The following is a 25,926-nucleotide window of genomic DNA, read 5'->3' as shown; positions in this document are numbered from 1 at the left end:
GCCCCATCAAGGGGTAACTCAAAGCCCAGGTGGCACCTATGGCAGGAAGAGAGGCTGCGGTAGAGTGCTAGTGTAGGGCAGTGGTTAGAGTCAGACTTGGACTTGGGAGACTCAGGTTCAAATCTCCACTCAGCCCATGCAACTCACTAGGTGACCTTGGCCAGTCACTCAGTGGGGGGACCATGTATGACACCTTGAGTTTCTTGGGTGAGAAAAATGTAATTTGATAGTCAAAAAATCTGCCAGTTTCATAGTAAAGACTATCTCATTTTGGTTCAATCTCCACAATGCCAGGGGATAGGAACCTAAGGCTGATACATGAACAGACATGCCACATGATCAGTAATGATGTTCTGCAATGTCACAAATTATGCTCGCTTACAATTTGCCCTCCATCCTGCACCCACACTCTTCCTTAGTTTTTGAGGCTCAACTCAACACGGGGAGGATGGAGTGCCTGGCACCAGCAAAGAATCCCATAGTGTTCATTTGGGTCCATGGAGGGCAAGCTGTAAGTGAGCACAATTTGTGACATTGCACAACATCACTACTGATCACATGTCACATCTGTTCAGGCATCAGTCTAAGGATTCTGTTTTCTGGCCAAAATGAGACAACCTTAACTCTGGTCTTAAACCAGCAGGATTTTGTTGTTGTTGTTGTTTAACCATCAAATTTCGAAAGGTTTGTGAAAATAAATTTATTATTGCAGTGTTGGCAATACAGTAACCTGCCTAAAGCAACATTTAGTGCTGGTTCTAAAGAGACGATGAATTGCATTATCTATTATATATGTTGAAGAATTGGTTGGTTGGTTGGTGTGAAATAAATAGTTCCTGATGATCTATAGATACCAAATTTTGCACACACAATCCTGCCACTGAAATTAGCTGAATGCTCCAGTTTTTACACAGGTGCATGCTCAGTGAAAATTGAATTTTGGGGAGTAGTTTTTTGAAGAAATTTTGAATATTATACTTCCTGATCACTTACAGAAACCAAATTTTGCATGAAAAATTCTGCCATATAACTTAGTTGAATGAACTACATTTTGCACTGGATTATGCTCAGGAAAAGGTTTTATTGTATTTTATTTTAAAGGAGAAATTCTGAATATAATAATCATATTTTAACTTCTATTGTTCTCAACAGATTTTTAACACTCATCAATCAGATCAATAATTCCAAAAGTTACATAATGCTCAAGAAAAGCAGAATATTTTTCTCAGATTCACATTTAGGGGGGGCTATTCCCATCTGTTCTAAAAGAGGCAGTCATTAAATCTATATTGAAAAAGCCCTCTCTTGATACCTCTGATTTTAATACCTACCGGATTGTTTCTAATCTCCCCTTTTTGGGTAAGGTGATACAATGTGTGGTGGCAGCCCAGCAGCAGGTGGTCTTGGAAGACACAGTATCTGCACATTATTGGCTCTAATGTTTTTCATCTGTGTGCGGAATAACTTTTGTTCTGGGCAGCAGTATCAAGGCAGTGTGTGTGCACACGTATTCAGAGTGGGGCCTTCCTGATTCAACCTGAATGCGATCTAAAACTAACTGAGTGGACATCAACAACATGTGAGCAAGCGGACATGCATTGCTCACAAGCGAACATGCATGCCTTAGAGGGAACACTGATCTGGATCCATGTCAGTCTGGTTTTCGACCTGATTATGGGACTGAAACTGCCTTGGTTGCCCTGGTGGATGATCTACGACAGGAACTAGACAGGGGGAGCGGAGTGCATCCCTGTTGGTTCTGCTGGACCTCTCGGCAGCTTTCAATATGATTGACCATGGTATCCTACTGGTCTGAGTTGGGGCTGAGTGGGTCAGTCTTGGACTGGTTCTGGTACTACTTGGCGGATCAGGTCCAGAAGGTGTTACAGGGGGAATCTTGATCAGACCCCTGGCCCCTCATGTGGTCCCACAGGGCTTAGTTTTGTCCCCCAGCATCTACGGTACATGAAACCACTTGGGGAGATCATCTGGAGATTTGGGCTTCAGTGTCAGCAATATGCAGATAACACTCAGCTCTATCTCACTATGTCATCTGATCCCAGGGAGGCAGAGGAAGTTCTTAGTCGTCGTTTGGAAGCCATGATAGGCTAACAAGCTGAGACTTAATTCTGACAAGATGGAGGCGATGGTGGTTAGTAGAATCGGGATATAGGGTTTCAGCCTGTTCTGGAGGGAATTGTACTCCCTCTGTTCACAGCTTGGGAGTTCTCCTGGATCTGGTGCCACTCCTAGGAAACCAGGAGGTGGAAGAGCCAGGAGGGTGTTTGCTGAACTGGTGCGCCAGCTGCGACCCTTCCTCTAGAGAGCTGATCTGGTCTCCGTCAAGCATGCCTTACATCACATCTGGACTACCACAATGTGCTCTATATGAGGCTGCCCTTGAAAAGTATCCAGAAACCATCTGATTTCTGGGACTGCTCACAGTGCACATATTACTCCAGTCTTGAAGACACTGCACTGGCTGCCAAGCTGTTTCCGGGTATAATTCAAGGTGCTGGTTATTACCTTTAAAGCCCTGGGTACTTTAGGGACTGCTTGCTCCTAGGTGAATCTGCCCACCTGACTAAACCAGCTGGGAGGGCTCTGCTCCACATGCTGACACCTGTTGAGACCTGTTTGTCGAGCATGTGGGATGCGGCCTTCTCAGTGATTGCTCCCAGGCTGTGGAACTCGCTCTCAGCTAAGATCCTCATGGCTTCCTCTCTTGCAGCCTTTAGGAGGAAAGTAAAGACTGCCCTTTTTATTCAGGCTTTCAGTCAGTGAGCTTCCTCAGGGTCTCTGAATTCTAGCTGTGTTTGTTGTTATTTTTATATTATTTTTATTGACATTTTATTATTGTTTTTATTTTGTTGTTAACCACCCTGGGGTCTTAGGTCAAAGGGTGGTATATAAATATAAATACATAAATAAATTTACTACGATTCAAACTTACCATATATGTTAATTAGTCAATAAAATGAATAATGCTTGCAGTTGAAATCGACAGGTTACTCACCTGTAACGTTGGTTCTTCTAGTGGTCATCTGCAATTTTACACCAATGGGCTTTGCGCCTGCGCAGAGGCCAAGTCAGAATCTAACAAGCTCTATTCTCCTGCTTTTGGTGGGAACCCTGCCCCCCGCCACTATATGCGGCTGCGCATATATCCCCTCATTCATGGAGGCTTCAGGAAACCAGTGGGGAGGACAGGAGGGCGTGTAAAATTACAGATGACCACTAGAAGAACCAGCGTTACAGGTGAGTAACCTGTCATTCTTCGATGTGGTCTCTGTATTTTACAAAAAAGGATGCATGACAAGCTAGCACCCCAGGAGGAGGGAAGAAGCAGAGGCAACAGATAGAGGAACAGAAAATTTTATTAACACAGTTCTCACAGAATAGCCTCTCTTTGCCATTCATTACTTCTATTTACAGTTCATCAGCTGAAAATAGACTGCAGGACCTTCCTGCCAAACACAGCATCAATCCTTGCTCTTGCATCATTGCATAGTGGCGGATAAATGAATGGGGCGAAGCCCACATGGCTGCCTGACAGATCACGTCCAGTGGGACTGACCTATCAAAGGCTACTGAGATCGCTATAGAGCACAGAGAATGTGCCTTAACAGTGGGAGGTAGTGGCTTCCAAACCAGCTGATAACACAGTTCTATTGTGGAAACGATCCACCGAAACAGAGATTGGGTGGAAACTTGAAGCCCCTTACGGGGTCTGTCATAAAGAACAAACAGTGAGGGAGACTTCCTCCATTCGGCAGGCCTTTGTACATAAAAGGACAGTGCCTTCCTTACATCCAACTGATGTAGTCTACGCTCTGCGACTGAGGAAGGGTTCTGAAAAAATACTGGGAGTATGAGAGGTGAAGATCTACGAAATAGGGGTACCACTTTAGAGAGAAACTGGACATCCAGTCTTAACACCACTTTGTCCTTATGAAACTGCAAATAGGGCAAGTCAGCCTGTAGGGCTCGCAACTCGCGCACCCTCCTCGCAGAGGTGATCGCCACCAGGAAGGCGACCTTCCAGGTCAGCAGGCGTGGTTCCACCGAAGCCATGGGCTCAAAAGTGGGTCTTAAGAGGCCAGCCAACATTACTGACAGATCCCAGGCTGCCGCCACAATAGGGTCATCAGGGAAAACATGGGATAGACCAGGCTTCCTCGACCTGTGACCCTCCAGATGTTGCTGAACTACAATTCCCATCACCCCCAGCAACAACTTATTGTGGCTGGGATGATGGGAATTGTAGTTCAGCAACATCTGCAGGGCCGCAGATTGGGGAAGCCTGGGAAACCCTTCAAAAAGGTCTTCACCACAGGGACCTTGAACCACGAAGGTCACTCAGGTGGGGAGTTGGCCACAATAGCCACTAAGTAAATCTTTGGGGAAGAACATCTCATACCCGACTGCTTTAACAACTTGAGGTAGTTACAAACATCATTGACAAGGGATTATCCACATCTAACCCCTTCAGGGCAGTAAAGGAACAGAACCAAGTCAATTTTTATTTTCTATTCATTCATTCGATTTTTATACTGCCCTTCCAAGCTGGCTCAGGGTGGTTTACAATTAAAAAACAGAAATCATTAAAAACAATTAAAACAGAAATACAAATATAAACACCAATTTAAAAACATCTTTAAAAAAATTAAACAATGAAAACAATTAAAACCCTGAAAACCAGGTTAACATTAAAACAATTAAAACTAATTAAAAACCCTGAAAGGCCAGGCCAAACAGATGGGTTTTAAGGGCTCTCTTGAAGGTCAGTAAAGAATTAAGATTATGAATTTCTGCTGGGAGTGCATTCCACAGCCCAAGAGCAGCTACAGAGAAGGCCCGCCTCTGAGTCACCACCAAACGAACCGGTGGTAACTGGAGACGGACCTCCCCAGATGACCTTAAGGTGTGGTGGGGATCATGTAAAAGAAGGCGCTCTCTAAGATATCTCAGACCCAAGCTGTTCAGGGCTTTAAAGGTAATAACGAGCACTTTGTATTTTGCCTGGAAACATATCGGCAGCCAGTGTAACTGTTTCAAAACAGGCATAATATGGTCTCTCTGGGTTGCCCCAGAGACCAATCTGGCTGCCGCATTTTGAACTAACTGAAGTTTCTGAACTACATACAAAGGCAGCCTCTAGTAGAGTGCATTGCAAACCTGGAGGTTACCAGCTGATGCACCACTGTTTTGAGGTCATCCTCTTCGAGGAATGGGCACAGCTGTCAAATCAGCCAAAGCTGATAGAAAGCACTCCTGGCCATGGCCTCCACCTGAGAAACCAGGGCGAGGCCTGGGTCCAGGAGTACTCTCAAGCTGCACACCTGCTCCTTCTGGGGGAGTGTAACCCCATCCAGCACAGGAAGATCTAATACACCCCTCAGATTCTGAGCCCCCACAATGAGCACCTCCGTCTTGCTTGGATTTAGCTTCAATTTGTTATCCCTCAACCAGCCCATTACTGCCTGTAGGCAGACATTTAGAGAATGAGTGCCATTTCCTAAAGATGAAAAGGAGATTTAGATTTGGGTGTCATCAGCATACTGATAACACCCAGCACCAAACCTCCTGATGACCTTACCCAGTGGTTTCATGTAGATGTTAAAAAGCATTGGTGACAGAATAGAGCCCTGAGGGACTCCATATAACAGCTCCCGTTTTGAGGAGCAACTGTCACCAAGCTCCACCATTTGGAATCTACCTGAGAGATAGGAACGGAACCACTGCAAAGCAGTGCCCCCTATCCCCAACTCTCCCAGGCGATCCAGAAGGATACCATGGTCAATGGTATCAAACGCCACCGAGAGATCCAGAAGAACCAGCAGAGTCACACTCCCTCTGTCGATTCCCTGGTAAAGGTCATCCGTCAGGCCGACCAAGGCTGTCTCAACCCCATAGCCAGCTCTAAAGCCAGTTTGAAATGGGTCTAGATAATCAGTTTCCTCCAAGACTGCCTGGAGCTGGTCGGCCACCACCCTCTCAATCACCTTGCCCAACCAAGGGAGATTGGAGATTGGCCTGTAGCTGTCCATCGCTAAGAGGTCCAGGGAAGGCTTCTTTAAGAGTGGTCTAAGCATTGCCTCCTTCAGGCAGGGGTGAACCCTACCCTCCCTCAGCGATGCATTTACGATACTAGATTTACTAGGCCACCTCCAACAATCTCCCTGCTAGATAGAAGCATCCAAGTCGGGCAAGGATCCAGGGAACAGGTGGTACGCCGCACCACCCCAAGCAGCTTGTCCACATCCTCAGGAGTCATAGATTGAAACTGATCCAATCTAATACTGCAAGAGGGATTGCTGGACACCTCCTCCATAGACCTTGCAGAAATAGTGGAGTCCAAGTCAGCCCGAATACAGGAGATCTTATTCGCAAAGAACCCTTTAAAGGCTTAAAAGCAGAGCAACTCCGGGGACTGATTGGAAGTAGAAGGAGCAGAAACCAAACTCCTCACAACCCGGGATAGCTCCGCCAAGCGTGAACCTGCAGCCGCAATGTGCGCAGACCAGAATCTCTTTTTCGCTGCGCGCACTGCCACCGCATAAGCCTTCAAATGGGTCACATGCTGAATCCTGTCAGATTCGAACCCAGTTCTCCTCCACTTGCATTCTAGTCGCCTACCCAACCGCTTCAGCCCCCGCAGCTCCTCAGTATACCAAGGGGCCATTTTTGCAGCAGGTCGGAAGGGACACTTAGGAGCAATTGTGTCTACTTTCCTGTTGAGTTCCCTGTTCCAAGTTCCCACCAGGGCATTGACAGAATCACCGGCCGCACCAACGTCAAAATCCTCCAAGGCCTTTTGAAATCCCACTGGGTCCAGCAGCCTTTTTGGACAGACCATCCTAATAGGTCCACCACCCCTGCAGGGGTGGATTGCGACTGTGAGACCAACCTTAACCAGGTAGTGGTCCGTCCATGATAATGGGGAAACCACTGGATCCCCCATCCACGGAACACCCCCCTGATCCGAACAAAAGACCAAATCAAGTGCATGGCCGGCAACATGAGTTGCTTCAGAAACTAATTGGGATAGGCCCATAGTTGTCATGGCCGCTATGAACTCCTGAGCTGCACCAGACAAGCCAGCCCCAAAGTGAATATCGAAGTCCACCAGCACCAAAAGTCTAGGAGATTCCAACACCAACTCCACGACCAGCTCTGTCAGCTCAGTTAGGGAGTCAGTTGGACAGCGGGGTGGACGGTACACCAACAGAATCCCCAATCTATCCCTAGTTCCCAGCTTCAAAAATACGCATAAGTCAGCTGTCTCACAGGGGCCCTGGTAAGGGAAATGGTATTCTTATGGACCACAGCCACTCCCTCACCCCGCCCACTTCCTCTGGCCTGCTCTATGACAGAGTAACCTGGTAGAAGAAGCTGAGCCCACACTGGACCACTCGCCTCCCCCAACCAGGTCTCGGTTATACATGCCAGGTCAGCTCCCTCATCCACGATCAAATCGTGGACAATTTAGGTCTTATTCTGAACTGACCTGGCATTGCAGAGGAGCAAGGCCAGATTCTGTGGGCTGCTGGAGCTGCTCCCCGAGGCAGAAGAGTTGACAGAACAGTTGGAAGTCGAAACTGTTACTAAATTACTGACTTCCCTTCCCCTGTAACGGCCAGCTGCTCTGCCAGCACCAATTTGTCTATTCCCTACCACTACAGTAATAGCTGCCCCCGAACTGCTAGGCACACCCCCCAGACCATTCCACTCAAGAGAGCCCAAACACATGTCTGCAAGAGGCCTGGCCCAACCCAACCCCCCAGCCCTGAGTCTCACCCCAGAAGGCCCGGCTTTGGCGGCCACCTACAGGCGGCCTGACGGCTACACCTATGGTGAGCCTCCTTGCTTTTAAGCTTGCAAGCCCCAGAAGCCACTCCTCACACAAGCAGCTCCCAAGACAGGCAGCAGGTGGTGGAACTTCAGCAATCTTCAGCAATCTGGGAGGCTGGCAAGCAGCCAGCTGGAACTTGGCAGCCAACAAGCAGGCTGCACTCCGTCTGTGCTGGAATGTCCACAGGAGGCAAAGGGGCTAGATGGTGAATCCCAGCAAGGCAGATGAAATGGCCCTGCTCCCCCTGTTACCTTCCCACTTGCTTTGAGGCAAGCCTCCTTGCTTTTAAGCTTGCAAGCCCCAGAAGCCACTCCTTACACAAGCAGCTCCCAGGACAGGTAGCAGGTGGTGGAACTTCAGCAATCTTCAGCAATATGGGAGGCTGGCAACCAGATTGGCAAACAAGCATTTTTGCTCATAGGACTTCCTCATGGAGGGTTTCCTGGCCACCACCAGAATATCCATCAGCTCCTGGGGTAAGTTGGGTAGATCAGCCAAGCTGTCAGATGCAGAGACTGAAACCTCGGATGCAACATCTGGCCCCTCTCCTGTAACAACAGGTCCGACCGGAGGGGGAGACGCCTCTAAGATACTGCCAGTCTTTTCAGGGTCAAAAACCAGGGCCTCCTAGGCCACCATGGCGCAATTAGTATGGCCCTGGTGTGGTCTCGCCGCAGTTTGGTCAAGACCTTTGGAAGCAGTGGAAATGGGGGAAACAGGTAGAACAATTGCCCGTCCCATGGCCAGGCTAGAGCGTCTCCCAACAACCCTTTCCACCACCCCTACCCTTGAACAGTACGGAACACATTGGGTATTCTCCCGTGTGGCAAAGAGATCCAAGGTCGGAGTGCCCCACAGAGCAAACAGGTCCTCCACTACACCCCTGTTCAAGGCCCATTCAGGTTGGTGGGTCAAACACGTCCAGAAACCAACTCTGGACTAAGCGCATGCAGAACTGCGCCTGGGGCAAGACATAGGTGGTGGCCACCACAACTCCCAGCAAGCGCTGTACAGAATGCAGAGTCTATGGTCCCGCCGCTGTGAACTCCAGTGCCCACTGCCTGAGCACCTGGATGAGCTGGGTCGTCAAGAAGATTCTCTCCGATACTGTATCGAAGATTAGTCCGATGAACTGGATTCTTTGAGTCGGTACCTGGTGCAACTTTTCGAAGTTGAGCTTGAAACCTAGCAACTGTTAACACCCGGATCATGAGCACAATATTGTCCAAGGTTACCTGTTTGGATCGTGCCAGGACCAACCAATCGTCAAGGTACAGCAATACCTGCACCCCTTCCTCCTGCAGGAACGCCACCACCGGGGCCAGACACTTTGTAACGATCCTTGGCGCTGTTGTGAGCCCAAATGGCTTTGAATTCGTAGGGGATAATGAATGACGAGCCTCATAATGAAGGCCCAAAGACTGGAGTCAGGCATGATGCCTGAGCGCCACAGAAGTGGCCATAACTTTGGCCACACATTCAGCTGAATGGCGGGCTGAAAAAAGTTCTTGTTCGGGCGACCTGAACCAACTCACGGAGGAAGGTTTTCGCAGGATCCTTTTTATCCTGTGGTAGAAGGTGCAGAAAGGGAGCGACCTTCTCCCAAAGGAATTGATTGTACCTGGCATTATATGCCTGGTAATTTGTCACACGCAGATGTAGGGCCGAAGGACGAATATAACCACCTTCCGAAGGAGTCCAGCTTCTTTCCCTCTCGATCAGCTGGGGTTGATTGCCCACGGCCCCTGGACTTTTGCATAGAGGCCTCTACAACGATTGAGTACAGAGCCGAGTGGCTTTTCAGGAAATCCTCCTGAGACTGGACCCTGTAGAAGTTATCCATGCGCCTGTTTGGTTGAGACACCGTCACAGGTTTTCCCCCAGTGCCGCTTCATTACACCCAGTAGAGCAGAGTTGAGCGGCAAAGCCACCGGTACCTTAGCATCCGCATCGATAAGGGCAAACAGATAATTTGGCTCCCCCTTCTGCTGCATGCTGATATTAACTCCGAGCATGGAGGCCATGCAGCCTACATAGGCTGAATACAATTTGAAGTCCTCTGAAGGGGAGACTGGCTTCGAGTCCGCATGGATCTCCAGGTGAGAGGATGCACACAACGCAGGTTCTGAGTCTGAAGAACTCATGTCGCTCTCATATTCCAATCCCGCAGGGATGTGAGCTCCCTGGACCACAGTCATCAAGTCCAAGGGGAATTCGGCCTATCAGGACAATTGTTTGGTACTGAGACTGGGTCTTTAGGCTCCTCTTCTGGTTGTAAGGTGGACTGTGGGGCTGACGGTACCGAAGGCGAGTCGGGGCGTCCGGAACGGTCACACAGGGAGCGGGAATGCAGCCTTCCTTCCACATGCGAGGGAGGCGGCTGCGAGTCCCAGGCTGAACAAGGCCTCCCATATTCTCGGTCCTCAAGGTATCGAGAAGTCCAATAGGAATACTCGTAGTCAGAATATTCTGAACAAGAGTCCCCTCAGTATTGATCATAGGTGTCTCTTCCACTGATACTATAGGAGCAAGCCAAGTCCTGAAGTGGGGAGCAATGCTTGAAGGGGTGGAAGCGGTCAGCCGAGGGCCAGCGATTCCAATCCCTGTCGGGCAGGTAAACCGAGGAGCGATCGTCTGAGTCTCAATGTGATCCACAATTCCTCGAGCCAAATTGTTCTAGCCATCTACGGGGCAGTGAACGCCAGCGTGGCAACCACGACTTCCCATCCAGAGGCCTATATGGAGGATAGGCCTCTTCATGCGACAAGGTCCCTTCTGGATCTCCCAATGGTATCTAATGCTCCCTTTGCTCTTCAGCACCCTTAGGCACGATGGATGCAGAGGTCTCCACCTAGGAAGCGTTCTTCTTCAATTTTGGGGGTACCAGACCTTCTGGTACCTCACCTGACTCAACCCTCTTTTTCTTAGATATCGGGGGCAGATACTCGCCCAAGGGGAGGTCAGGTTGGCTTCTTCTTTTTCGGCTTCGACACCACCAAAGCCTGAAAGGGGTCTGGCACCTGTGGCGGGGGGCACCCTGGGCCTCCCCATATTTCTCTATTGACTGGGGAACTGACAAGGATCCACCTGTGGAAGGCGTTGATGCCGGTACCGGGACCAGAGTTTCTACAGTGGCAGGAGCTGATTCAGGTCGCTCAATGAACGCTGAAGTGGCCATCTTCGCCAATGTTTTTAATGATAGGGCCTCCGAAGACCAGAGAGCCAGATCCCACAGGGCTGCATGCAAGTGAGAAGCCCGATTCCAACGAGCCTGCTTTGTGAACTTTTGACAATGGGGGCAGGTCTTGACGACGTGGGACTCTCCCAAGCACAAGAGACACTCAGTGTGCATACAGGTGAAACTCGGAAAATTAGAATATCGTGCAAAAGTCCATTAATTTCAGTAATGCAAATTAAAAGGTGAAACTGATATATGAGACAGACGCATTACATGCAAAGCGAGATAAGTCAAGCCTTAATTTGTTATAATTGTGATGATCATGGCGTACAGCTCATGAAAACCCCAAATCCACAATCTCAGAAAATTAGAATATTACATGGAACCAAGAAGACAAGGATTGAAGAATAGAACAATATCGGACCTCTGAAAAGTATAAGCATGCATATGTATTCATTACTTGGTTTGGGCCCCCTTTGCAGCAATTACTGCCTCAATGCGGCGTGGCATGGATGCTATCAGCCTGTGGCACTGATGAGGTATTATGGAAGACCAGGATGCTTCATTAGCGGCCTTCAGCAATTCTGCATTGTTTGGTCTCATGTCTCTCATCCTTCTCTTGGCAATGCCCCATAGATTCTCTATGGGGTCAGGTCAGGCGAGTTTGCTGGCCAGTCAAGCACAGTACACTGTATACTTTTCAGAGGTCCGATATTGTTCTATTCTTCAATCCTTGTCTTCTTGGTTCCATGTAATATTCTAATTTTCTGAGATTGTGGATTTGGGGTTTTCATGAGCTGTACGCCATGATCATCACAATTATAACAAATTAAGGCTTGACTTATCTCGCTTTGCATGTAATGCGTCTGTCTCATATATCAGTTTCACCTTTTAATTTGCATTACTGAAATTAATGGACTTTTGCACGATATTCTAATTTTCCGAGTTTCACCTGTATCTGTGGAGAGGAACTTAGATCCACAGCGGACACATTTTTAAAAATTCATCGTACCCGGCATAAATGCAGAACGGCTGGCAGGCCTTCATGCCTCTACCCAGCTGGGGACCGAGGTTGAAACAAAGAAAAGAACTGAGAGGGGGAAATAAAAACGCAACTACACAAAACTAAAACTAAAGTATAAAGAAAGAGGAAAAGAAGGGAAATTTAAAGAACCAGAGGACAAACAAGCCTACTCGTTGCCGAGCTGCAGACTCATGATGTTGACTGAAGCGCAGACAGGGGATGAGGAGTGGTGCAGCCGCATACAGCGGATGGGTGCGAGGTTCCTGCCAAAAGCAGGAGAATAAAGCTTGTTAGTTTCCAACTTGTCCTCTGCGCAGGCACAAGCCCGTTGGTGTAAAATACAGAGACCACGTCGAAGAACCTACAGATTTCAAATGGTTCTTTTACTTCCCTTTTGCAAGTACATTAATAAAAAATTCTATGACGTATACAGGTGGCCCTCAAATAGCTGTTCCACCCATTTGTGGGCCACCTCCCTGTATTCCAATTTAGTTATAATGGGTGGGGTAGTTCAGGTTATTCACAGTTTTCTACCCTCCCAAATAAATTGGTATACAGTTTGAATAGCCACTCTCCCTGCTTCAGCTGACGCCTGGAGAAATTTCAAGAAGCAGTTTGAGAGGTGAAGGCTGCTTCATCCACTTCCGTTTCTTCAGCCGCTTCTTTAAACCTCTCCGCACATCAGTTGAGAAGCGGGGAGAGCGGCTATTTAAACTTATACCTCTCCACCTTTCTCAGCTGACGCATGGGGAGCTTTAACATTTAAATAGCCACTCTCCCCACACAGGCTGCCCCATCCACTCTTGTCACAATATCGCAGTTTTCATGAATGTTACCCCCACAGTATGAGAGGGCCTCCTGGATTTAATTTCTTGAACTTTCCCAGCAATGTAATCTACACAAAGTCACTTTGCCCAGCTGACAGGTCTTGCCTACTAGTATCTCTCTCTACAATTCTCCTAAATGTATGTCGTTAATCCCATGCATGGCAGCTCTTGCGAGAGCAGCTGCCTGGGGGACAGGGTGGGCCGGGGAGACAATGGTGGTGGCAGCTGGTCAGCTGGAGGCGGCAGCAAGCTGGCTTGGCCGGCGGGAACAGGAGGTGGTGGTGGGCTGGCCTGGCCACTGGGAGAAGGAGGAGGCAGTGGTGGGCTAGGCCAGCTGCCAGGAGAAGGTGGCAGCAGGCCAGCCTGGCCCGGCCGCCAGGAGTAGGAGGTGGCGGAGGGTCAGGCCGGTTGCCAAGAGAAGGAGGCAGTGGTAGGCCGGCCCGGCTGCCGGGAGAAGGATGTGGCAGCAGCGGGCCAGCATGGCCCAGCTGCCAGGAGGAGGTGGCCGCTACCGGGAGTGGGCGGGTGGTGGGCCGGCTTTCAGGCCGGCCTGCAAGCTAGAAACCGTGGGGTGGGGAGGAGAAGCGGGCAGTGGGGAAGCGGCCAGTTGGCCAGAAAGCCGGGCATGCTGGCATGGGGCGGGGGACAGCAGAGGTGGGTGGGTCAGCCAGAGGCGCAGATGCCCAGCTAGTTTTATATATTTCTTAAACGGTGTTAGTATTATAGTAAGGTAAAGTGTGCCGTTGAGTCAGTGTTGATTCCTGGTGACCACAGAGCCCTATGGTTGTCTTTGGTAATTATCATTGTGATATCTGCTTGACCAGATCATCAGAGGGGGCTTTGCTCCACATGCTACGGTGAGAGAGGCTCACTTGCCAAGCACGCGGGGCAGGGCCTTCTCAGCCATTGCCTCCAGGCTTTGGAATGCTCTCCTGGCTGGCATCTGCTCCTCAGTCTCCTTGGAAGTTTTTAGGAAAAATGTAAAAACCAAAAGCCTCTTCACCCAGGCTTTTGAATGAAAGTATTGTTTTTACTGCTGCTTCTTTGTGTTTCATATGTTATTTTTAATGAGTTATTACGTTTTAAAAATAGATTATATTTATATTTATATTTATATTATCTGTACTTCTGTATTTTAATTATGCATAGTTTTAATTATATTGTAAACTGCTTTGATATTATTTATTTTAATGAAAAGTGGTATATAAATCGATCGATCGATCAATCTACAACAATATCTGGGAAGGTAAAAACAGAGTGCTGGGATCTGTCATCCTTCCCAGACCTTTCCCCGTTTGTACAGAGTCTCTCGCCAACATGGCTGCTGCAGGCTGGAGAGAAGCAGTGCCTACACCATCGACAGTTGGCTGCACCGCATGTAAGCCAGTGTCTGGCCTCTGGGGCAACACCAGAAGCGGACACCGGAGTGGGAGCACAGGAGGGCAAAGTGCATGCTGGGGAGGAGGGAAGCTTTGCTCCACCTTTGATCGCTGAAAGGAGAAATCATGGTGTATTGCACATTAATGACGCTCCCTTCCTCAACCTCTTTTCTCTGATGTAAGTCACCAAGCTCGCTTTTATGTAAAGCTTTTGTACTTTTGTGTTTTGCTGGTCAAAGGACCGTAACAATAAAGATTTGATTTGATGTAAGTCTGACTGATTTTGAAGGAGTGGAAGGTCCTCTCCCCCATCCCACCTGACAGATGGAGGCAACAGGAAGTGGCTCTTTCCACCTATGGATGAAAGCAAAGCACTCTGAGCCAGTGGAAAGTGTTGTGCCTTCAAGTAACCAGGACTCAGCAATGGGCATGGGGTAGGCAGCTGCTTGGGGGGACACTTTCCCTCATGCAACTCCAAATGTCATGTATGTCTGCTCTGCCAATTATTTCTGTGCTTTTTGGAGCTGGGTCTCAGCGCTTCTTCCTGCAGGGGAGGGGATGGCCTGCCTCTCTCTCTCTCTCTCTCTCAGCTCACCTTCAGTTCTTGGGCCTCCAGCACCTTCTTGCCATCCCAGGCCCAACTGCGTTTCGTGAAGTAATTGACTGCAGCAAACTCGATCAGCGCAGAAAACACGAAGGCATAACAGACGGCTATGAACCAGTCCATGGCCGTCGCATATGCCACTTTCGGCAAAGAGTTTCTTGCGCTGATGCTCAGAGTGGTCATGGTGAGGACTGTGGTGACCCCTGTGGAAACAAAACCAGAGAAGAGTCCGCTGAAGAGGGCCGCTGACGGAAGGCCCCCTCCCTCTTGAGGAACCCGTCTGGCAAGGCGGAGGAGCCTCCTTGGCCACATGGACACGCCAGCCTCTGGATTGGGTGCCATGAGCAGACACGGATGACCAAAAGGACCGGTGCCATCCTTGGGCACAGCCCCATCGCTGACAGCAATGGGACTGTGCCCAACTACCCCACCAGCACCTTTGGCCAAAAAGCAAAGCAGACAATGGCAGGCAGCGAGGCCTAGTGGAAGGGGGCACACAGCCTGGCAGGAACAGGCAGAGGGAGCCAGAAAGGTATAGGCTCTGACACGGATGACAGGCCCTGTCCAATGTTCCTTGTAATAGGGATTCCCAGATGCTGTTGACTACAACTCCCATAATCCCCAGCCAAGACCAATGCAGCTGGGGATGCTGGGAATTGTAGTCAACAACACCTGGGAATCCCTATTACAGGCAACACTGATCCTGTCCCCGACTCTGTTTTCCAAGCTCTCTGGACCCTTGAGCATGACACAAGCAAGGAAGAGACTTGCAGGCTTTATCAAAGAGACCGGGACCTTTAATCCCAGGGCCACAACTAGACCCCTAGGAAGAGGAGCCAGTTGGAGAGTAGCATGCTTGCTGCTTTCTTGTTTTCAAGCCAGCTGGCCTAGTGCTGGCTTGATGGAAAGGCCCAGGCAAAGGGGCTCAATTTCAGCAGGTGGGACCCTGGAGGTACCCACTGGATTGTTGGGGGAGTGCTGGTTGGGGTAGCACCAGCACCTCCTAGGGAGAGGCCTGACCTCCACCTCATGAATGAGGTGATGGCTTCGTCATCAGGAGCACCAAATTCACCCCCAAGTGAGATCTACAACAGAAGGCCCTGGAAGACAGGAGGAGGCAACTGAGCTGTTGTGTTGGCACACCTCGTTGATGCTGCACTGTCCCCTGAAGACCAGGCTGCAGACTCCACCTGCCCTTCTTCTTTTCCTTTGGGCCAGGAGGAAAGGCCCCAGTGCAGGCCTGTGTTTAGAGCCCTAACAAGGGCAGGCAGATGGCATATAACCATTCTGTTATGTTCCCAAGGCCCGCGTGGAATTCAACAAGCAATACAATGGTTCTTATGAGCATCAACTGAGTAGAACAAGTATCCTACCCAGCTGTGGGAGCTGTCCACACTCCTGATTTTTGATTGTGTGTGAGTAAAAACCTAGGGAGGAGGAAGGGGAAGTGATTGTGTGGAACCCTCCTGTTGGATAGGACAGAGCCATCTTCTGCAGCTGTTTAATGAGGTAGGAGGAAAAGCCCTCCTACCCAGTGTGAAGGTCCCACAAAATCGCTTTCCCCTCATCCTACTCACGACCAGGAGTGTGCACAGGTCCTACAGCTGGGTAGGACACTGTGCTACCCAACTGAATGCTCATGAGAACCAGCCTATTGTATTCCTTGTTAAATTACACACAAGCCTTGGGAACATAACAGGGTTATATGCCATCTGGCTACCCCTGGCAGGGTCTACAGCCGCTTATCCTGTGGTCATGAGAACCAGCATACAGCCTTCATGTGTGACCTCACCTCCTCCTACTTGACCCAGCTTTGGGGCACTGTGAGGTGAAGTAAGGAAGACAGGGGCCTGGGGCGATGTGACCACAACCACAAACAAGAAAAAGTTACTTTGAATGTCAGCACCTTCTATTGGCCCAGGCACAATTTTTCATTGACAAATTATGCACAGGAATCAGGACATTTCTGTGGACAGAAAACTGGATTCTTCTCACTCAGAATTAAAAAAGCTGCAATCTCAGACATGGATACTGAAATTCAGTCTCCAGCACCAGGAAGGATGGACCACCTTTGCAGATCTCATTTTGGGTGTCTGAGTACTGTTCATCCAGTAGGAACAATGCCAAGCTATGGAGCAGAATTCAAAAAGATATTTGGGGATACATTAATGGTACCTCCAAACTTTGGTAGATTTAGCTGCAAAGTGGAATTGAACAGTTCACCAGCAGGTTGATGTTAGATTCCCCTGAGCTTTTTAGCTCAGCCCCACAAGCTGTGGGTCATTTTTGCAGCCCTGCACTTGAGGCTATGCCTCAGGTCTACAGAGCATATATCCGGTTATCCTTCTTACCCAGCATCATCAGAACATAAAAGCAGTCCTACTGGATCAGGGCCAAGGCCTCTCTAGTCCAGCATCCTGTTTCACACAGTGGCCCACCAGATATCTCTGAGAAGCCCACAGGCAAGAGGTGAGGGCATGCCCTCTCTCCTGTTGTTGCTCCCCTGCAACTGGTGTTTAGAGGTATCTTGCCTCTGAGGCTGGAGGTGGCCTATAGCCCTCAGACTAGTAGCCATTGAGAGACCTGTCCTCCATGAATTTGTCTAAGCCCCTTTTAAAGCCATCCAAGCTAGTGGCCATCACCACATCCCATGGTAGAGAATTCCATAGATTAATTATGTACTGTCTGAAAAAGTACTTCCTTCTGTTGGTACTAAATTTCCTGGCCATCAGTTTCATGGGATGACCCCAGGTTCTAGGTGTTGTGAGAGAGGGAGACACATTTCTTTCTGTCCACTCTCTCTACTCCATGCATAATTTTATATACCTCTATCATGTCTCCCCATAGCTGCCTCTTTTCCAAAGTAAGGAGCCACAGATGCTGTAGCCTTGCCACATAAGGAAGGTGCTCCAGGCCCCCTGATCATCTTGGTTGCCCACTTCTGCACCTTTACTAGTTCTACAATGTCCTTCTTAAGATATGGTGACCAGAAATGTAAGCAGTACTCCAAATGTGTCAGCACCATAGATTTATAAAAGGGCATTATAAGATTAGCATTTTTATTTTCAATCCCCTTCCTAATGATCCCTAGCATGGAATTGGCCTTTTTCACAGCTGCTACACACTGAGTCGACACTTTCAATGAGCTGTCCACCATGACCCCCAAATCTCTCTCATGGTCAATCTCCGACAGCTCAGATCCCATCAACCTATATGTGAGGCTGGGGTTTTTTGCCCCAATATGCATCACTTTACACTTGCTTACACTGAACCGCATTTGCCATTTTGCCACCCACTCATCCAGTTTGACAAGATCCTTTTGGACCTCTTAGATTTGTTTTGGATTTCGCTACCCTGAATAGTTTAGTGTCAACTGCAAATTTGGCTAATTCGCTGTTTACCCCAACTTCTAGATCATTTATGAACAAATTAAAGAGCACTGGTTCCAGTACAGATCCCTGGGGGATCTTACTTCATTGTGAAAACTGTCCATTTATTCCTACCCTCCGTTTCCTGTCCTTCAACCAGTTACCAATCCACAATTGAACCTCTCCCCTTATCCATGACTGCTAAGTTTACTGAATAACCTTTGATGAGGAACTGTGTCAAAAGCTTTTTGGAATTCCAAGTATACTGTGTCAACCAGATCACCTTTATCTACATGTCTGTTGACACTCTCAAAGAACTCCAAATGTTAGTGAGGCAACACTTGCCCTTGCAGAAGTCATTCTGATTCTCCTTCAGCAAGGCCTGTTCTTCTATGTGGTTTTGTCCTTAAGTATGCTTTCCATCAATTTACTCAGCAGAGAAGTTAAGCTAACTGGCCTGTAGTTTCCCAGAAACCCCGGATCCCTTTTTGAAAATCGGAGTTACATTAGCTATTTTCCAGTCGTCTGGTACAGAGCCTGACTGTAGAGACAAGTTACATATTTTTGCTAGTAGGTCACCAACATCATATTTGAGTTCATTCAGAACTCTTGGGTGGATGCCATCAAACCCTGGCAGTTTGTTCATTTTTAGTTTTTCAGACAGTTTAGAACACCTTCTCTTGTCACCTCAAACTGGTCCAGTTCTTCAGCCTCCAAGTCTGAGAAGCTCTGTTCCGGAATAGGTATATGGTCAGTATCCACCAGGAAGACAGATGCAAAGAACTCATTCAGCTTCTCTACAGTCTCCTTATCCTTCTTTTACACCCCCATCATCTAAGGATCCAACCACCTCGCTGACAGGTTTTCTGCTTCTGTTATATTTAAAGAAGTTTTGTTATTCCCCTTTACACATCCCTTATTGTCTCCCTGCATTTCTTTTTGCCAGAGTTTATGTTTCTATCTGTTCATTTGGGCAGGACTTCCATTTTCTGAAGGAAGTCTTCTTCCCTTTTGTAGCTTCCCTGATTCTACTTGTTAGCCACACTGATATCCTCCTGAACTTGGTGGTACCTTTCCTCCTTCTTGGTATACATTCCAACTGGGCTTCTATTATTGTAGTTTTAAATAAGTTCCATGCATTCTGGAGTGATTTGACCCTCCTGTTTTTCCCTTTCAGCTTCTTTTTTACCAGTCTCCCCATTTTTGATAAGTTTCCTCTTCTGAAGTTCAACACATCTGTGTTGGACTTCCTTGGCAATGCTCCACTCACATATAAGCTGAATCGTATCACACTATGGTCACTGTTCCTCAATGGTTCTACAACTCTGACATCTTGCACCTGGGCACCACTCAAGATTAAGTGCAAGTTCGCCTTCTCTCTGTTTGGTTCTGCGACCAACTGTTCTAAGGCACAGTAATTTAGCATGTCTAGAAATTTGGCCTTTCTGTCAATACCCACATGTGAATTTGCCCAGTCTATGTGAGGGTAATTGAAGTCACTCATTATTACAGCTCTGTCTCTCTTTGATGCCTCTCTGATTTGTTTCTCCAACTTCAGGTCACTCTCAGCATTTTGATCAGCAGGGCAATAGCATGCCCCTAGTAACACACTTCCTTTCAGTCCTTGTATTGTCACCTATAATGATTCTGTGAAGGACTCCAGTCCTCCTATGTTTTCTAGCTTGTTGGATTCTATCCCTTCTTTAATATACAGTGCTACTCCACCCCCAATCCACCCCCCCACTGGTCCTTTCTGTAGAGTTTGTATCTAGGAATAACAGTGTCTCACTGGTTCTCACCATTCCACCAGGTTTCCATTATGCCCACTACACCTATGTTTTCATTCGCCACCTTGGCTTTGAGGGAACAAACTTGTTCCCTGAGAGCTAGAACCTCTTTGCACCGAGCGCACACCCATGACTTCTGCCTCTTAAGCAGATCATATACATGCAAAACTCTGTGCAATACACTGGGAAGCAAACCTGTCCCCTGCTAGCATTTTACTTTCATAACAAATTTCATTGGCTATTTGAATAGAATATATAGAACTTGTTTACTCAAAAGCTAGGTCTTCATTGCAGTTGTCAGCTAATTAAAGGTTATAAGCTCTGTGTTCCAATAAAAATTACAAAAGTCGGGGTAGTACTTGCCTTCTCCTCGTGCTGGACGTCTCCTTTGTGATAAAGGGGGACCACTTGAGCACCTCCTAGCACACATCCCCAAACAGCTCCTTCGATATCTGTTAGCAAACTCCTGTTCACAAAGCTCCAGGTAGGTCTAGTCTGAGCCTTGTCTTCCTTGGTCTGGGCCTTGTCTTCTCAAAAGCTGCTTCCAAACTGAGCTTCCTCAGGAATGTGGCCCCTCCCACAAGCTATGTGACTCATCTGCAACTAATCCCCATCCACTCTCTCTCAAGGCACAATGGAAACTGAAACTGCCCTGTCAAAAACAAACCCCTAGCCAGCCAGAAATCAAACCCTAGGAAAGACTAGCCCTACCAAACTCTCCTTGTCCTTTCTCCCTTGCTTTCTTGTTGATTTATTTATTTGATTGCTTGTTTGCTTCTTTAGGAAAGAAAACAAAGGTTTGCTGCCTCCCCAAGTCTAAGCCTTTTGTCTTCCAAACTTCAGGAGTGAAGCCTCTGTAACCGGGGAAGAAGGAGGCATCACTTGGTGGTTATTACCTGCATTGTTGGGCCAGGACTCCTAGGAGTCTTTAAAAAGTGATCCCAAATCAAGGGGAAATGAGTCTGTGATGAGGAAAGGGTGGAAGAAAGCCCCTCCTTGCTTCCAACCCCAAGCATGATCCTTTTAACTGCTGCCACCACAACCCATCCTCCGTTTATATTTCATATATTTCAGAAAGGGAGGAACTGCTGAGCTCCATAGATCAGCCACAACTCTCACTTATCACATGATCCTTGCCTTGGGTCCCTTGACATGCCTCCCACCAGCCCTTAATGACTCCCTGAGAAGAGAGTCCAGGAGGACTGAAATGCTGGTGGGCTAAAGAAGCTAAATAGCTGATGCAAAATGTTTGCCCCCTCCCCAACTTTCTGCAGTTACATTTGAAGTTGGCAACAACATGGTGTGCCTGTTTAATATTTTAAAAAATATATTTAAAAAACAATTTTGATTATTTTGGGGAGTGGGGCAAGTTTCAAGGAGATGAGTGTGCACGAAGTCCACTGGTGCTCCTCCCAGCTTCTGATGGCTCGTAGTCACCATTTTAGTTTCCCCAGAATGTCCATGGGTGCCTTCCAACTCCAGAAGCACAGGCCACTTCCCAGGGAGGGAGGCACTCACTTGCGGATGGGCCCAATGCTAGTAAATGCTAAGCATCTCAAAGGGATGCAGTGAGATAAAACTGTTAACAACACCTTATCTGGTGACTGCCTTCACTTGGGTGTGTGTGTGTGTGTGTGTGTGTGTGTGTGTGTGTGTGTGTGTGTGTGTAGAAACTGACAACATAATGCTTAATCCAAATCCATTTCCTTGGGCATCTGTGGGGCTAAGGGACAGCTTGTGAATTATCTTGAATTTTGTTGCTGGCTGATGGAAAAGCCACTGGGATCCATGCTCACACCCAACCAGGGAATCCCCCAAACTGGCTAAGACAAGACTTTTGACTATCTATTCTCCTATTGTCCTTCTCTTCTGACGTGAATCTGGTTTATTAAACTTGGTTTACACCTTGACTGTAAACTCTGCACAGGGTCAAGACCTTCCAGACAATGCTATTCCTCCCCGTTTTTTCTTGAATGCATCTTGAAAAGAGCCACACCTATTACCTGCCCCCCTTTTGAACTCAGTTGCAACTTTCCTGGGCTGGTAATCATGATGATCACACTATCTGGTGTGAAGCAAAACACCTGCAATACCATTTCCCTTTTCTAGGAAACGCCCTTGGATTTAACCCTTCTTGGAATGCCCACCATCAGTGGTGAGTTCAAGAGAGGCTGGGTGATGGGCAGGGTTGGGCCAGGGCCCTTCCTCCTGCTTCTTCTTGCCCCCACCCCATTCTCCCAGCGGCCCTGAAATCCCTCTGTCAGAAACTCACCAAACACAGTCCGAGCTGGAACACTTTCCCTGTTGAGCCAGAAGGAGACCTGAGACAGAATGACCGTCATGATGCAGGGCAAATACGTCTGAATGACAAAGTACCCGATCTTGCGCTTGAGATGGAAGTAAGTGGTCATCACAATGTAGGTCCCTGGAGATCAGGGGGTGGGTGGGGGGAGAAACATGACAGAGCACAGCTGCATCCATGTCCTATTGACCAGGGGGCCTAGCTGGGAGAGCAAGAAAGCCATTCTCCGGGGCCCTTCAGAGCATGCAGGGGATGACTACTGGCTACACTGAACAGTCCAGCAGCTCCCAGGCCAGGCTCCCCTTGGCTTTAGAGGGCAATCCTTGGCCAGCTTTGTAGCCTCTCACAGATGTTCTGCTAGCTCACAGTCTGGGCAAAATATGGAGAAGGAGAATGGAGCAGATGGCAGCTCTCTTCCTGCTTCTTCCCTATTGGCTCCTTGTAGTGAAAAAGGGGGACCCAGAGGCTGATACGTATGTAGCCTGGCCCACTTGCTTGAGCCCCTCAAGTGGTACTATGACAGTCCTTGTTTGCAAGAACTTTCCTGGCTCCTGCCACCTGCTGGGGCCAATTGATCATTGAATACATGACCCGGAGAGGCAGTAAACAATGCATGCACTTGGGACATCCTCATCCACTGGCAGTACCCTCAACTATGCCCTCTCCTTGCCCCCCCCCGTGCAACTTAAAACTTGTGCCATTGGGATCTAGAGGGACCTGCCCAGAGATAGACCATTGTTCTACAATGTGTGTGTATTTTGAGCAAACATCTACTGTGACATTTAAGGGAAAGGAGCAAAAATATGATCTTCTCCCCAGCCCTGTAGCAGCTGGGGCCATCTTCGACAAACAACTCTTCCCTCCAGCCAAGGCTGCTGCTTCTAATACTGAGGAACCTATCGGGGGAAGCTGCCAAGAAGGGATGTAGCTCTCCACGTCTCTAGAGAGCCTGAGTCCCCCATTACCTGTGCTGGAGTCAATGGAGTCTCTCCCCACATTGTGGCCCAGAAGGTCATACTGATTGAGGCGGGAGCCTCCCTCGGCCACCTCCACTTTCCCCAGGGTCCAGGTGTAGATCACCTCTGTCTCGGTGTAGGCATCTGGGGAAGAAGGATGGAGAGCAGAAGCTTCAGCAGCTGAGCTCTGGCCACTCTGTCAGAACCATGCCCTCAAGGCCAGGGAAGCCAGTGCACTTTAAGGGAGCTGCATCTGGCACTAAGAAATTGGACTTGAACCAGCCCTCCCCTGCCGTGAGGATTGCCAGCAAGAGCTCTGGGAGGGAAGAGGGAGTCAGGGCAGAGGCTCTTGGGCAGTGGTCCTTCTAGTTTTTATCATCCGTGTGCGGAATGAGTTTTGTCCTGGGTGGCAGTATCAATGCAGTGTGCACGCATGTGCATTCAGAGTGGGGCCTTCCTGATTCAACCTGAGCGAGATCTAAAATCAACTGAGCGGACAGCCAAAAACTTATGAGCACATGCACATGCACATGCTTTAGAGGGAACACCATTCCTGGGCCTCCTTGCTGCTCTCCTTCCTGCCCTTCAGTCTGCAGAAGGGCCACTGATGGGTCTTCGAGCATCTCCCCCACTCCTTGGCCTCTCTCTGCCTCTTGGACACTCTCAGGCTGAAGCATCGACTTCTGGAGATGCATCCAGGCTGCAGGTGTCAAGCTTTTCCCGATGGAGTGAAATGCAGAGATTCAGGGGACTCTTCCAATCCATTCTATGTGGAGTCAGTGCAGGTCATGCACGCACTTGGCATTTCCTCCCACAATTTGCCCGAAGTTCCTCATTCACATGTTGTGAACTAGCAGGCTTCCCTGCCCTCTCAATACCTTGCCCACCATCTCCTGCCCCTTCCCAGTATCCCGCCTACTCTCCCTTCCAATTCCCACCCACTGGAATTGCAGCTGGCTCTGCGCATGCTCTGCAAAGAAGACAGAAAGAGTGGAAATAATGGAAATCAAAAGATGCTAAGAGAGGGATTTATAAATTGATGATGATGATGATGATGATGATGATGATGATGGAGGATTACCCTGTGCCAGCATGCAACCACACACTCTGCTGCTATGGCTTTCTAAAAGCCTTTATATCTGTGGGTACATGTTCCTACATCAGAGCATCCAGTGTGGAGGAATACGGTGTCTTGTTTCTGTCCTGCTGTCTGGTCATGGCACCATGATTAATGAAATTGAGCTTCCCTGCTGCCCTGCTGCTATGGACTTTTAAAAGCCTTTGACTACCCGTGGTTGCAAACTTGCACCTTTGCATGTTGTGGCTGTGAGTGGCTGGGAAGGTGCTCTGTTGCCAAAGTACCTTAAAAAATGTTTTAAATAAGTTGGATAGCTGGGGATAGTTGAAGAAACACCTCAGTGGGTCGTGGGCCAGAAAAAGACTATAGCCCAAGGAGGAAGGAAGTGAGGGTGTGTTGGGGGCAGTACTTCTTGAAGCCAGCCCACTCCAATGCAACCTGCACACAATCTGCCCACATACTGCTCCTACTCACAGAATATTGCACCATCCACATTCAAGTCAGTTGAAAAGCAGTATTGAAAAGGTCCAGCTCTCTCAAGGATTACAGGGATAATTGTGAACAAAGATAGTGTGAAGGGCAAGCTCTGTGTTACCCAGACAGGTAGACCTTTACCAGACCACCCACAGAGGCTTATCCCAGCAGAAGCTAGCCCCAGTGGAGACCAGCTGGCATGGAGGCAAAGGATGCTTCCTGCAGGGGCTCCCTGAAGCAGCTGCCAGGAGAGACTTCCCCACAGATGCAGCATGTAATGTGCCCCGCCCCACTGCCCAGAGGCATGAGCTCCCCTGGCACATGGCTATCAAGCACCCCATCGCCCCCCAAACCAAGCAGCCAAAACTTGGCGAGTCCCAGCATTCAAGTACTTACAGCTGCCGAACTTCAGTGGGCAGGCATGGGCATCCATGGGGAAGTCCTCCAGATGCATAGGGCACTCCGCATGAATGGTCAGCCTGCAAAACACAATGGCCACTGCCAATGGAATTGTCAGGTGCGAAACCCAAAGGAGGAAGACGAGGAAGAAGAAGACGACAAATGCCACAGCTGGCCCTCTTCTCCCGGCCCCAGAGTATGATCGCCATGGCAGAACTGTGGGCCATGTGGGCATTGGCCCAGTTCTACAGAGACTCCCAAACTGCACTGCTGTCTCAGCTGGTGGCTTTAAACTGATGCTGCTGATGCACACACACATTACCACAGGCAGGTGGTTGTGATCCTCTGGAAGATGCACAGCCGGGGACTTCTGCCTGCTCATGCCTGTTGCTCCCAATGGCATGCTGTGCCATCAGACTAGGAGACTCAAAAGTGCACCAGTGCTGAGCAGCACTCAACCCAGTTTTGGAGGCTGCCATGATAAGCCTTCTGGCCAAGAGACGAAGGGAACGGAACTTTAACTAGGCAACACTGCAAGCGATCAAGACTAGCAGGAATACGTGGAATGACCTCCTAAGCAGAGTTAGGCCAATGGTCTGTCGAATGTGGTCATGCCAACTCCAGCTGGCAGAGGCTCTCTCTTGTCGCAGGCAAGGAAAGGAAGAGGTCTTTCCTGCTTCCTGATGGAAGAGAGA

General features: G+C 48.7%; 1 protein-coding gene across 6 annotated transcripts in view; it reads right to left on the bottom strand.

The window, feature by feature from the left end:
• GABRA3 (gamma-aminobutyric acid type A receptor subunit alpha3) overlaps positions 1 to 25,926 on the bottom strand; it is a 70,561-nt gene that overhangs the window by 13,757 nt on the left and 30,878 nt on the right. For all 6 annotated transcript variants that reach the window (XM_053273922.1, XM_053273927.1, XM_053273926.1 and 3 more), the window contains exons 6-9: positions 25,229 to 25,311; positions 23,290 to 23,424; positions 22,295 to 22,447; positions 14,859 to 15,070 (exon numbers count right to left, since the gene is read on the bottom strand). In XM_053273922.1, the coding sequence (XP_053129897.1) occupies positions 14,859 to 15,070; positions 22,295 to 22,447; positions 23,290 to 23,424; positions 25,229 to 25,311 (583 nt within the window). The remainder of the gene's footprint in view (positions 1 to 14,858; positions 15,071 to 22,294; positions 22,448 to 23,289; positions 23,425 to 25,228; positions 25,312 to 25,926) is intronic.

Source organism: Hemicordylus capensis, chromosome 11 (assembly GCF_027244095.1).
Source record: "Hemicordylus capensis ecotype Gifberg chromosome 11, rHemCap1.1.pri, whole genome shotgun sequence".
Lineage (NCBI taxonomy): Eukaryota > Metazoa > Chordata > Lepidosauria > Squamata > Cordylidae > Hemicordylus > Hemicordylus capensis.
Note: the sequence above shows the minus strand (reverse complement) of the source record. Positions and strands in the feature narration are given on the sequence as shown.